Raw genomic sequence first — 14,361 nt, forward strand, 5'->3', positions numbered from 1 at the left:
AACCTTGCCGCGCGCTCAGTCGTGGCTCTGCGGCGCTGGACCCCGAACCCCGGGTCAGGGGCGCGCTCACACCGGTTCCCGAGCCTGCAGGGGGCCAGCAGGGGTCCGCGCGGGGACGAGCGTGGAGCGCGCCGCCCGGCCGTCCTCGACCCGCCCAGACGATTAGCCCTTTCCCGCTAGTGGCCAAACCAGCTGGACGAGCCGAACTGGCCGCGGCTCCCGGAGGCAGCAGGTGGCCCCGGACTTCCCGCTGTCGCCGCAGCCCGCGTGGGCAGGCGCGCGCGCGCGGCGCCCCGGAGCGCTATCGGTCGCCACCGCCGGGCGGCATGGAGGCGGACGGGGACCGCGAGGAGCTGGCCCGGCTGCGCTCCGTCTTCGCGGCCTGCGACGCGAACCGCTCGGGGCGGCTGGAGCGCGAGGAGTTCGGCGCGCTCTGCGCGGAGCTGCGCGTGCGGCCCGCCGACGCCGAGGCCGTGTTCCAGCGGCTCGACGCCGACAGCGACGGCGCCATCACCTTCCAGGAGTTCGCGCGCGGCTTCCGCGGGGCCCACCGCGGGGCGCTGCGCCGGGGCTGGGGGCTGCGCGAGCCCGCGCCCGACGCGGCCGAGGCGGGGCCGGGTCCCGGGGACAGTGAGGAGGACGCGGGCGACGAGGACGCGGCGGCCGTGCTGGGCGCCCACACGAGCTCGGCGAGCCCCGGCCGGGCTTGGCAGGACTTCCAGGCGCGACTCGGGGACGAAGCCAAGTTCATCCCCAGGTGCGTGTTTGCAGGCGGGGGGAGCTGGTGGCGTTTCCTGCCCTCCGTGATCTGCCCGTCGCTCCTGCTAAACTGTGCGTCCGCGGACTCGCCGGACCTTCCTCTTCTTCTCTGAGTTGCTTTCCTTCATTCACCCACTCGCTTTAAGCTTTCCAAGACGCGCTCGCCTACAATTAAGGAAAGGAGTTGTGTTTAGGAGTCACGGTTTGGGGAGAAAGCTTCCCTTGCTGATTCCTGGGCCCTTCCGAAGGCACCGCGGTTATTGGGCGGGGCAGACCGTATAGCCCCGGCGCGCAGAGGTTGTGCCCGGCGCAAGGCGCGCGCGCTCTGCGGCTCCCACCGCGTCGCGGTTACATCAGCCTCTGCTCAAAGCTTCCCAGCTGCGCCCCGCGGCTGGGGCTGGGGCCCTTCACCAGGTTGCCATTCTCTGCAGTAGTTTTTGGAGTTTCAGTTTTCCCGAGACTGTAGAAAAGGAAACAGTTACTGGACAAGGGTATTCATTGTTGCCGGCTAACTACTGGGCAAATGAGGGAGTTCACTCAGGGTTGTCTCAGAACAACCCTGGCGGGTAAGCGTTTTTATTTCTCATTGATGGAGGAGCTCAGACCCAGAAATTGAAACCTCGTTAATGCCCGTTTAATGAAAGATCAGGGATTCCATCCCAGATGTGAACTGAAAAACTCTAGCTTTTCATACAACAGAATAAAATGATACACTGATATTTTCTCTGCTCCTAAGGCTTAGACAGTGTAATTTACTGAGGGGAAAGGGGAGTCTGCAGGTGAGAGTTCAGGCTTCCAGGGACAGATGCTCAGATTATTTTTCCATGAGATTCTTTCCTTGCTTTAGTGTCATGGTATGTCTTGAGCTGCTCTTTTCATTTCTTCCTCAGGAAATAACATTTTAATGCTCATACCAAAAAAAAAAAAAAAGAGGTTTTGGTGGGCTTTTTTTGCTTTTTGTTAGGATTTTAGCTGAAATTTTATTAAGCTCTGGCTGCCATTATAAAGGAGATATGAAAACCATCATTTTGGTTGGCAGTTTCCCTAGTTGAGACCAAGGGATCAGAAAAGAAAATGACCCTGGAGCCTCCAGAGGTCTCGCGTGGGTCACAGCTTATAGCCGCAGGGCGCCCGGCCTTACTTCCTCCTCCTCCCACCGTCTCTCTCCAGTTTGGAAAGTAGGGGAAGCATTGAACTTGTTGAGTGACTCACTTCAGTATGAGAGGGATTGTGTAGAGAAGGCGGGTAACAGCACTGCCTTTTCTGTTCTTTACAAATGAACTAAATTAAATGAACTCTGATCTCCAGCAGGAAATCAGAAACATTTAAACATTGCTCTAACTGTACTCTTTGAGTTGCTTTCATGTGTAACTTGGTTTGGGCTGAACTAATTTTAAAAACTGACACTTTTATAAAAATGAGGCGGGGTAAGTCCATATAATGTTAAAGATTAATTATCTATCTATCTATCATCTATCTATCTATCTATCTCTCTGTATGCATAGAACTTTGCACACTTGTCAAATCCACCTGAAGATGTTTGACACTTAACCTTTAAATGCTTAAAATGACCTTTTTAGCATCACAGTACAAATAAACTAGCACTTAATATTATTGGTGATATTGTTGTTATCATGATCCCTTTCCAAACTCTTCAGAGGTTATTAAATTTTATGAGCACCATTGTCACCTGGTCGGCCTGTATCCTGAGCCCCACCCCCTTCTGATGTGAGATTAACAAGTACAATGTTTGCCAACCTCTACTTGTTGGAGTGGAAAAGAACTAAACGGAGTTACTTTATTTGATTGTTACCATGGCAGCCATTAGCTGTTTTGGATTGCTTCTACTCCACTTCCTCCTACAGCTGTTCACCTTCCCTACCTCCCGTCCAAGTCTGATAAAAATCTTTTGTTCTTTATAAAGCCTTTGACATTATTCCCATTAAATTCATTGCACAGGCATCACTGCTTGTGTGCCGTGTGCCAGATAATACCCTAAGTTCCAGGGGACAAAGGAAGATGAAATGCGCGTCCTGCTCTCAAGAAGTTCATAGTTTGGGGAAAATATTTTTCAATATTTTTTTACCAAGGAACATTTAAAGCAAGGGAGTTATTTGCAGGAAACTCTGTTATTGTTGGAGGTAGCTCCACAAACTGCTGCAAATTGGACATGTCTTTGCAGTTTTAAAAAATTCATGCATTTGTTCACGTTGTTCAGTAACCCCATGAGGCTTGTTTTACTGAAAATATTATATTTTATTCTGAGAGGAAAATTCTCTCTCCAGGTGGACATGCCATTAAATCTTGTGGCTTTATTCCCAGCCATCGGTTCATCTCATCTTCTGTGGCATGCTACCGCGTACCCTCCTGGGGGGACGCATGGCCAGTTTGGGAAGAACAGATATTAGAAGTAAGAATGTTGGTTCCTGTTGAGTGGTAGTGTTGACAGGGTTTCCACTTAAAATTTCATTCCTGTTCTTTCATCAATATATTGTCATTGTGATTTAAACTCCCCAGTCATCAATAATTTTGATATAAAGAGAAGATAATATTGAATTGTAAAAGGATGTGAATGGCCTCTGGAATGTGTGTTGATACAATCATAACTTCAGTTTTCTCTCAGGAAATTGAGGGGCCCTTTCCCTTAGATCAGGGGTTCTTAACAAGGGGTCAAAGAGCTTGAACGGAAATTTAAAAAAAAAACCGTTTTTCTCGTGGGGGTGTGTTGGTGTGGATGTGATATATTTATTAAATAATACAATACACAGTAGAGTGTGGACTTAGTAACAAAAATGGTTAAGAACCCCTGCCTTAGACTGAGAAAGAGGATCGTCCCAAGTTGTTGCATGACCTGTTCACCTGAGCCTGGCATTTGTAAAGGTTCTCTGAGATCAGGAAGGGATATTGTCACCCCTTGCTGGTAAGCTGGAATTGGGCCAACCAGCAGGTGGAACCAGAATTGGCTAGGAGATAAGGTTATGTAAGAGAATTCAGGAAGGAAGATTGTACCAAGAAAAGTCCACACGAGGTGGGGAGAGAATATGGGGGGAGAAGGAGAGGGCATGACTTGAAATAACACTGTCTAGACAATTTGTGGTTCCAGGGTCCTTATCTTGGTGAAAGGGAGTTTCATACCCAGTAGGTCCTCAGTAAATGTTTTCAGAATGAATCAAACACACCTGCGTTCATTTAGTCCTTGGTTCCCATATCCGTACCTCAAGAGTACAGTTAGTTCATTCTCTGAGCATTTTCTTCATTTCTTTTGTAGATTCCCTCACATGTTTTTTTTGCTTGGTTTTCAACGTTCCTTTGCAAATGGTCACCTTTTCCAGATTTGCCCAAGGAAGGCAACTAAACATGACATTTGGATGTGAGCTGGGTGTGGTGTTCAGAGATTGTCAAGGAGAGAGGGACATAGGACTGTGTGTGCATTGAGTATCTGAGGGAGGTGTGGGGCTTGATTCTCTCTTCTAGTCGGCGCCGAAGCTTCCCAGGGTTTTCTCAGCTTCATTTGCAGTGATTTCTGTGTGTTACATGTGAATTGATTCCCTCTGGTAAATTAACGCAGGGCCCCATATTCTCACAAACAGAAACATGAGGGTCCTGCTGGCAGTGGACCCATGATGGATTTGTGAATTGGCACAGCTACCTCAGCAACAGCTAAGTTGGGTTCAGAGCCAGGTTGGGCATTTGTGGTGTAGCAAGTGCCAGTGTGATGGGTGACCTGTAAGACAGGGCTGGGCAGGATTTGTTCCAACACCAAAATTTAACAGCTGTTTCCCATGGATTCTGAAGCATACAGAGTTGACTGTGAGTCGTTATTGAATAATTTGGAAACAAGAAAATTGAGAAGAACCAAGTCTCCCCATGAGTGAATTGTGTATAAATTGGCAAAACAGTTTACCCATCGTGTCTACTTGAGGATGATTATTAACATCAAGAGGAAAGGATCTACAAATGGAATAGGAAATTTTAAAAACATGTAAGCTACTTTGCCACAGGCAAAGTTTCAGTACAGGTCAAAGGATTCTTTTCTACTTCTCCTTGTAGGGTTCCAGTATAGCCCTTTTTCAGTGTGAATACCTGCTTTGGAAGGGTGTGGTTGCATCATGAGCTCATGTAGTTTACATAATATGGTACTTGATAAGAGAGGTTGGGGGAAGGCAAGAGATACACAGAGAGAGAGCCAGCCAGAGAGGCCCACAGACAGATGGGGGTATAGATAAATCGATTAGCTATTGCCTCAATTTCCTTTCTCTTCCCACTTATTGAGTTTGGGGCCCTGAGCTGGCTGGAGAATTGGGAGAGATGAGTCAGCCCTTCCCTCTTTGATCTCACTGAGATCAGATGTGAGCATCCTGGTGCTTTGGAACGGTTGTTGTGTTTAAAGATAAATATATTTTTCCATGTACATAGCCAGTAACATCTGGAGCTCATCCAAGGAGAGAGATTTGTTCCAGCCTTGAAACATGATGGTGAGTTGGACTTCAGTCTCGGAGGAGGCTCAAGGTTGTTATTTTCCCTGGATCCTGTGTTGGGATCTCTCTGTACCGGAGCCATAGGCTTTCCAAAGAGTCTTCTGCCTCTTTTGGACTTAGAACCCAGGTTCCAGTATATGGGCCTTAATTTTCCAACAGTTGCCGGCCTGGTGCTTTGTTTCTTCTTTTTAATCTGTCCTCTTCTGCAATTATATCTATCATTACCTTGCCAAGGGGGGAGAAACCTGTCTGTTAAGAAAACCACAGCTTGCTACTTTGAACCTTCCCAGCTTGGCTCCTGGCCCTTCCCACGGTGTCTGCATGGCCTGGTTTTTAAAGGCTCTTCTCCTTCTGGTTCTGATAATTTGAATTTACTTGCAAGGCGATCATTTCTGCCATTACCACAGGCAGGAATATATTTTCCTTCTGGTACTTTGAGGTCTTCTGGCTTTGGCCACATGGGCCACAGATCCTCCAGTTTCATTGATTGCTCAGTTTTTGCTCTCAGGATTTGGAAAGTGATGATTTATTCTGCCCTTATGGTCTTCGCAAAAAGAAAGGGCTTAAGATTCTTCAGCTTTCTTTTAACCTGAAAGTTTATTTTACTCTTTTTTTTTCTAATTTACCATTCATATTTGTGGTCATACTATGTCTATCACTTTTCAAACTTAAATTTCCTTATCTGTCTCTTGATTTGTGCCCAGGTTGCATGGTCCTTTTCCATTCGTTTAAAAGGGAAGCAGCTGCACCATGCTAATCTGCCTTGTTTGGCATTTGGAGACTGGAAGGCTGAAACAAGAACCTTAAGATGATACAAACAGTTAGAATGCCATGGGGGCTCAAGACATCTTTTTGCCTCCTAGGAGCATATGCAAATTCTCACTACATCTATAACTTATTACAGCTTAGGTAGCACTTCACTGCCATGTGTAGTTGGGAGGACGAAATGGGAAGAGATTATTTATCATGGGTGTTCAAGCTGCTTCTCTCTGACTGTATTAGTCTCATAAGAGGTTGTAAAATGGAAAGTAAACACTGTCTCTCAGAGGGAGGTTGGAATGGTGGAATTTATCTGTGACATATAACATCTCTTTGGAATGATTTCCTCCAACAAACAAGTTCGTTGCTTGAACTTGCAAACACTTGGGGTCTTCCAAATTATAATTGCTTTTGTCAGAGTAATTATAAAAAGAGAAAAGTGAACTTTAACCCTTATGACAACAGGATCTCCAGAAGCACTAGCTCAAGTATGTTTCTTCCACTCTTTCCTTAACTCATCCAGTATTGATGAGCCTGCTGGGTGCTGGGCTCCAGCAAGACCACATAGACGTGTTCCTCACCTTCTATCTTTTCTCCTTCTTAAATACCCAGGAGTTTTTGACATCTTGGGAATCTGGGGGTGCAATATAATGAATGGAAACATCACTCCTGGCATGCCAGAAAGCCACACACCCAGAGTGTGGACATTTATTTATTTATTTTTATTTTATTTTATTTATTCATTTTAAAAAAAAATATTACATTAAAAAAATATGAGGTCCCCGTTCACCCCCATTGCCCCCACCCCACCACTCCCCTCACAGTAACACTCTCCCCCATCATCATGACACATCCATTGCATCTGGTGAGTACATCTCTGGGCATCGCTGCACCCCATGGCCAGTGGTCCACACCATAGCCCACACTCTCCCACGTTCCATCCAGTGGGCCATGGGAGGACATACAGTGTCTGGCAATTGTCCCTGCAGCACCACCCAGGACAACTCCAAGTCCCAAAAATGCCTCCACATCTCATCTCTTCCTCCCATTCCCCGCACCCAGCAGCCACCATGGCCACTTTTTCATACCAATGCCACATTTTCTCGATTATTAACCACAGTAGTTCATGAATAGAATATCATTAAGTCCACTCTAATCCTTACTGTATTCCTCCTTCCTGTGGACCTTGGCTTGGTTGTGTCCATTCCACATCTATGTCAAGAGGGGGCTTAGATTCCACATGGATGCTGGATTCAGTCCTCCTGCTTTCAGTTGTAGGCACTCTAGGCTCCATGGTGTGGTGGTTGACATTCTTCAACTCCATGTTAGCTGAGTGGGGTAAGTCCAATAAATCAGAGTGTAGGAGCTGAAGTCTGTTGAGACTCAGGGCCTGGCTATCATATTGTCAGTCCAGAGATTCAAATCCAAGTGTGGACATTTAATACCAAGAAATGTTTTTTCAAACTGGGTACCACAGATCCTTTGGGGTCTTTACATGTGTGCTTGGGAGACAAAACTTTTTTTTTTTCCTTCCGAAGGTAATATGAAACAAAATGATTTGACCACATTCAGAATTACCTAGATGAATCCTACATTTCAGATTTGGTGACATACTTTCAAAACCAGCCTCTGTTTGTATGTAATATAGTTTGGGCATCCCCCAGGACTATGTTAACTGCCATGAGCTAACAAGGAAGGAAGGAAGGTGGGCTCAGTCTGTGATAATGTGTTCCAGTAAACTGAAGGTGATGGACAACCCAGAGCTGGGACACTAGAGGATTTGCTGTGGCCTCAGTGGAAACATGATGTGAAAATGTGGTTTTCCCGTGGCACATGGTTGTGTCAGTGTGCTCCAAGGGGCACACTGAAGTTGCGAGAACCAACTGATGTTTCAGCAAAATGACATCATCCCCTGTCAGATTAGATGAATATTGCTAATTCTGATTTCACTGATTTCATAATTCCTCTTGGTTTTATAAATTTATAAATTTATAGAACAATAAGCATAAGGAGTTTATATCTGAATTATGTTTATTCATCGTGAAATAATGTTATCTAAACAATATTTAAGTCAACTCTGGACTCCATAGGAATTAAAAAAAAAATAAGGCCTACATAGTAGTTATATTTGAGAAGTACTATTCTAAAGGGACTTTAAATCCTCAGGAATTCTACTAGATTGAGAATATTGGTTTTTCCATTTTTTTCAGGGTGTATTGATCCCATCCACCATTTAAATTCAGGGCATAATACTGTGGGAGAAGTTCATCTTATATTGCTAAGTCTTAAACAAGGAACTTCTTTGTCATTTTCCCACAGAAGAAACTCTTCTTACAATTTTCTAATGCTTTTAATTCATTCATTCATCTATTCATTCATTCAACAAACATTTTGTTGTTGAATGTGCTTGGGATTGCACTAGGCACTGAGTGTTTTGAAATAATATCCTGTCAAAAATCAAAAGTTTACTGCCAGTTTCTCTCTATCCAGAGGTGACAAGACCAGTGAGGGTTTAAAGTGGAAAGAATTCTGAGGTGAATGGTCTGTGACCAGCTCTTGGTGGTGGTCAGAAATCAAACAGACTGGCTAAACTCAGGGAGTTGCCTCTTCTCTAAAATAGAGAAGTCATATCTTCATACCTTCCCTCAAGAGGTCAAAGTATGCCAAAATTCCATTTATCTGATGTGGGGACAGTATAGCTTCAGTGAGGGAGACTCTAAGGCTCTGCCAAATAATCCCAAAGATTCCTTCCCCCTTTTTCCACCCTGTGGGCTGTGGTTGGGTGGGAGCAGGACTCACAGACTCAGAGGCCTAGGGGCTGGGTAGGTAGAATGGACCAGTGAAATGGACTCTGAGGCCAGCAAAAGGTCTGCTTCATCGGCTGGGGGCAGCCACCTCAGCTCTGATCAGCTGCAGGGGCCAGGCTGGATGTTGCTGCTGATGGCAATTTTTAAGAGAAGGTGAAAAAAAAAAATCCAGGTTTTAAATGGAAATTCCAAGTTTTGAATGTACTGTATAGGTCACAACACCTATGTGGGATACGTAGTCTATCCAGCTTGCAAACTGTGACGTGCCTTGGAAAATTCAGGTATAATCTTGGTATAATCAGGTATAATCAGGTGTGATCTTGTTTTGAAAATCGATGTTGATATGAGCATGTGTTTCCATGGCACTCTAACTTAGAACATTAATTGTGCTACTTCCTCTTCTAAGTTGGCGAATAGTATTTTGACCCAAAGATAGACTGTCCTCACTTTCTCTTTTGCTCCTGGGTGTATCTGCACTTTGCATCTGCATGGTTACCTTGTTCAGCTTCATCAGATGTGGCTGTGCAGTGTTTTCTGCCTCCACGTTGTGCTGCCCTGCCTGGATGAGGCTGAGCTCTGAGAGCCTTACGATACTCAGAATACCTTTCTATGCTGACATTTTTCTCCCCATGTAAAGCCGCAAATAGTTGGCTTTCACAGTTGTCAACACAAGTAAAGCAAACCAATCAGAATAGAATGAGTAATAATTAAAAATGAACCCATTTACTTATGTGATGTCATATATTCTGGTACTGCAGTGGTATTTTTTTCTTCATTGTTGGATTATTTCGTCTTTTAGGCAAGGAAAAAAACAAAACAAAAAAAACCACCAAAACCATTTTACAGGGATAAGCAATTAGTAGAGCTACAGAATCTGCAGATCTTGTTTTCGGGGGACAATTCCCAAATACACGTTCTGTTGAGCTTTGCCCCTTAAATGTACTCATACGTGTCAGGCCTTGTCTTCCATTTTTAGGTGAGACAATAACATGTTATGGGAGCTCCCTCACCTTAAGAATAGCCACTCTCTTCAATTTCAATTTATTTTTTTTTATTTTTTTCTTTCTATTTTTCTCTTTCTCTTTTTTTTTTTTAAGATTTATTTATTTCTCTCCCCTTCCCCCACCCCCCACCCCAGTTGTCTGTTCTCTGTGTCTATTTGCTGCGTCTTCTTTGTCCGCTTCTGTTGTTGTCAGCGGCACTGGGAATCTGTGTCTCTTTTTGTTGCATCATCTTGCTGTGTCAGCTCTCTGTGTGTGCGGCACCATTCCTGGGCAGGCTGCACTTTCTTTCGCGCTGGGTGGCTCTCCTTACAGGGTGTACTCCTTGAGCGTGGAGTCCCCTACATGGGGGACACCCCTGTGTGGCAGGGCACTCCTTGCGCGCATCAGCACTGCACATGGGCCAGCTCCACATGGGTCAGGAGGTCCGGGGTTTGAACCGCAGACCTCCCATGAGGTAGATGGATGCCCTAACCACTGGGCCAAGTCTGCCGCCAATTTTTCAATTTTTTGAAATTGAGTTTTAGGGGCATTTTATGGGAATGTTGGGTGATACCCCTTTGTTGTCACTAATCCTATATAATCATGAAACATGGTCAAGTGGCCATTTAATTATGAGAGTATTTTTGACCAAGAGTGCTTTTAAAATGTGTTGCTATAAAGCAGAAAGGGCAAAACGAGCCATCCATTCTGAAATTGAATGCAGCCACCTGCAGTTACCTGATGTGAAGGTAGATGGGCTTGTGTGAAGTTGTCAGCGGCATTTACTGATTTGTGACCCTTTCCCGTAGGCATGGACCATGGCGCTCTTTCATCCCCTGACGTGATGTGGTCACCTTGTAGTTCTGGCATCTGTAGAACAGAGTTATGGTCTGCTTTGGCCTGAGGTGGACAAATTCCTTTAGAACAATCCATTTGCTTAGAAAATCCATATTGTAGGGTGTTAATATGTCATCTTTTTTGATGGCCATACCATAGATAGTGTTGGTATTTGTGGTGTAAAATACTCTTATTTTCCCTTCTTGGGCATCTGTAGGCATAGCATGCACTTCATTCGGACAGCTATGGTTAGCCTGAGGTTGTTAATGAATGAATTATAGGGTAGGCATTTCTGCTCTAACACAGTTTATGCATCCCTGATAAAATTCATGTTCTGCAAGCACGTGCAAAGCTTATGAAAAATAAAGTCAGGGTTGAGGCCGACCACTCAATATCTGTGCAACTTTATAATCAGGATACTCAACAAAACTCAGCAAACCATCCTAATAAAATACTGGCACAATGAAAAAAAAAAGTCACATTAGATTCTGTCTTGGTTTGCCAGGGCTGCTATGACAAACACCACATCCTGGGCTTCCTTAAACAGCAGGAATTTATTGTCTCATGGTTTTGGAGACCAGATGTCCAACATGAAGGTCTTGGCAGGGCTGTCCCCTCTCAGAGGCTGTAGCAGTTCTCTATCACACGGCGATTTCTCTCTCCTTGTTTCTCCTCCGACATCTACTTCCTGGTCCACTTTCCTTTGCATACAAGGACTCTATTGTGTGGATTGAGGCACACCCTGATTTGATTTGCCTCGTCCAAATAGGATATTTGGAGATCCTCTTCACAAAGGAGTGCACGTCTTAACCAATAATGACATCTTCAGAGATCCTTCTGACAAGTGAGCTCACACCCACAGGATCGCAGATAGAGATGCGAACGTGTCTTTTTGCAGCCCCCAACAGATTCTTGCCAGAGAAACACCTGTAGACATTTCAAAAATGCAAGTGGAGGATTTTTACTTTTTTCTTTCTCATTTTAGAAGGTGAAGGTAGCTCAACGGGAGGAGGTATAAAGGTTATTCGCTGAGGTGTGGAGTTAAGGACAAAATGTACAGGTATCTGAGAGACCCAAGTCCAAGCATGATGGCCAGCAGCGGGGAGAGGAAGACCCGGGGCGAGCGGGCAGTGTGGCCGGCGCTGCGTGGCCTGCGCTCGCTGCGTGCCATGGGATCCTGGGCTTTGCTTCGGATGGCTGTTCCCATAGGACGTAAAACATTAACGTGCCCATCAAGGAGCTTCCACTTTGGCATCATTCACCTGCTGTCCTAGCGAGTAAGCTAACTCAGGGGTTTTTAACAAGGGATCCGTGAGCTTGAATTGACATTAAAAGAAAACAAACCATGATTCTTGTGGAGACATGTTGGTGCAGGTGGAATATATTTATTAGATAATACACAGTAGAGTGTGGACTTAGTAAGGGGTCTGCGGTTTTCACCTGATTGGCAAAGGGGTCCGTGGAACAAAACTGGTTAAGAACCCCTGAGCTAACTGATGCTACAGCAGGACGCCTCGTGGCAGAGCGGTCCTAGCCTTGGTACAAGTTCATGGGGGCTGAAGCAAGGCACAAAGCAAGAAATGAGGATTAGACTGATTCTGTGGATACAGAAGCTGAGCTTTTATATTGGTCTACAATTATAATGAATTGCTTCTCTCCTAGAGGATAATGATTAAGTTGATTCCAGGTTAGTATGAATCTGTCAGTCCATAAATGTCCACAGATTAGTTCATGTGTTACATTTCTAATGATCCCTGACAGGAATGAAAATATTATGGTATGGATGAGTATTCAGGGCCTTAAAAAATGACTCATTATGTTGAGTGATATGTAAAACATTTTAGAAATACCCTATATTGTGCACATCAGTTTTGAAAGCTCTGAGAGAGCATGTTTGACTGTTGCCAGCTTACAAAATATCTTTCAAACATTTCACAAATATTTATTTGAATCTGGAAAAATTCCTACACACATGTCATCTCTGCACCCCTTCCAAATGCCTAAACTGTCCAAAGCAACCTAACACATTTCTTGGGAGACTTTGAAGTTATTAAAATTTTTCTGTCTGCCAAGAGAATGCTTGTCCTACAACTGTTTATGACTCTGAGATGCCCTCCCCTCGGAAAATAGGGTTTATTACTCATCTTTGTCTGCTCCTCCATCCTCAACCTTCAGTCTCACCTTCATCAAAATATCCATATTCCTACACTGAGCACCTCACAGAATAGATGTCCTGGATTTGGACAACCTTAGCCACCTGGCAGGCCACATCAGCATTTGACATCACTGGACTTTCCAAGCAAACTAACTGTTTGCTTTCCTTCTTCCCTCCCTGCTCACCACCTTAGCCCCTCCCTCCTGCAAATGTCAGGTGAGCACCTGCTCTTTGAAAGGCATTGCGCCAAGTCCAAAGGCTGAAGTTTTAATGGGAAACGGTAAGAAATCGCTTAGTGTAGGAATGGGTTCTTATTCTTCCTTTCCCAACGAATAGTTTTTGTCTCCGAGTTGATAGTTGCCAACAAGGAAGTAATGTGAGAAGCCTAAGGAAGCCCTGAAGTGTTCCACCTGGTTTAGATCCTAAACCTCAGCCATAGAGAGCTACTCCTCTGAACCCGTGCTAATATTCCCAGTTCAGTTTCCAAGAACTCAGCGGACACTGGTTTAGAATCTCATCTTGTCTAAGCCTCTGCTGTGCAAAGTGTGGTTCTCGGACCAGAAGCTCTGGCACCCCTGGGAGACTTTCTAGAAATGCAGAGTCTTGGGCCCCATCACAGACCTACTAAAGTGGCGTCTTTAGTTTTAACAAGTTTCCCAATAATTGGTATGCACATTACAGCTTGAGAAATGCTGCTCTGAAGAAGGGAATTTGCTTAGGGAATGAGAACTGAGGGTATGGGATGTGGCCATGTTTGCTTGGGAGTTGTTTAAAATGGTAGAAAAGACCCAGAAGGGAAGGCCGAACTGAGGTAGAAAAGATAAACTTCACTCGGTTCACAAAGTTTGCCTTGAGTTGCCTCTGGTCATTTGAATTATGAATTTGGAAGCATTTGTGAATTTACTGAAGATAAATAATTTATATGTCACTTGATTATTTTGTGTATTCTTCAAAGATAAAACCCGCATACAGAAAAGTGCACAGAGCCTGAGAGTACAATTTGCTGATTTTTCACAGACTGAAGGCTGGAACAATCGCCTTCCAGATAAGAAACAGAACATTTTATCTCACTGCAGCAGCCCCCTTGTGCTCCCTCCATTACTACAATTTCCAAGAGAAGTCGTTACCCCTTGCCTGTTTTTTTTTTGTTTTTTTTTTAATTTTAATTTTGTGTGCATGGATCATATAGTGTATTTGACTTCTGTCATTCAACATTATGTTTGTGAGCTTTTTGTTGCTGTAGCGTATTCCACTGTATGAAGACACCACAATTGATTTATCCATTTTATTATCCATAGACATTTGGATAGTTTCTACTTTATGGCTGCTACAAATAGTGTTGCAGTGAAAAGTCTGTGACGTGTCTTTTGGTAAGATGCACCAAATGCACTGCTTTTAATAATTATTTGCAAAAGAGTGTAAGCTTTCCTTGCTAAGTCGGGTCATCATGATGAAGGCTGGCTTTTTCCTGGGCAGTACAGAGTGATATCCTCAGGATTTGCTGAGATGTAGCTCAGCCCGGCTTTTTGAACCCCAGTGTGCACTTTCTGTTCTTGAAGTCAGGTTGCCAGGCTTCATTTTAT

At 44.6% G+C, this 14,361-nt stretch overlaps 1 protein-coding gene across 1 annotated transcript in view; it reads left to right on the top strand.

The window, feature by feature from the left end:
- Positions 1-14,361, top strand: part of RASEF (RAS and EF-hand domain containing) — a 94,490-nt gene continuing 80,129 nt past the window's right edge. The window contains exon 1 of the mRNA XM_004449478.5: positions 1-757. Within this exon, the coding sequence (XP_004449535.1) occupies positions 327-757 (431 nt within the window). The 5' untranslated portion in view covers positions 1-326. The remainder of the gene's footprint in view (positions 758-14,361) is intronic.

Source organism: Dasypus novemcinctus, chromosome 8 (genome assembly GCF_030445035.2).
Source record: "Dasypus novemcinctus isolate mDasNov1 chromosome 8, mDasNov1.1.hap2, whole genome shotgun sequence".
NCBI classification, from domain to species: Eukaryota; Metazoa; Chordata; class Mammalia; order Cingulata; family Dasypodidae; genus Dasypus; species Dasypus novemcinctus.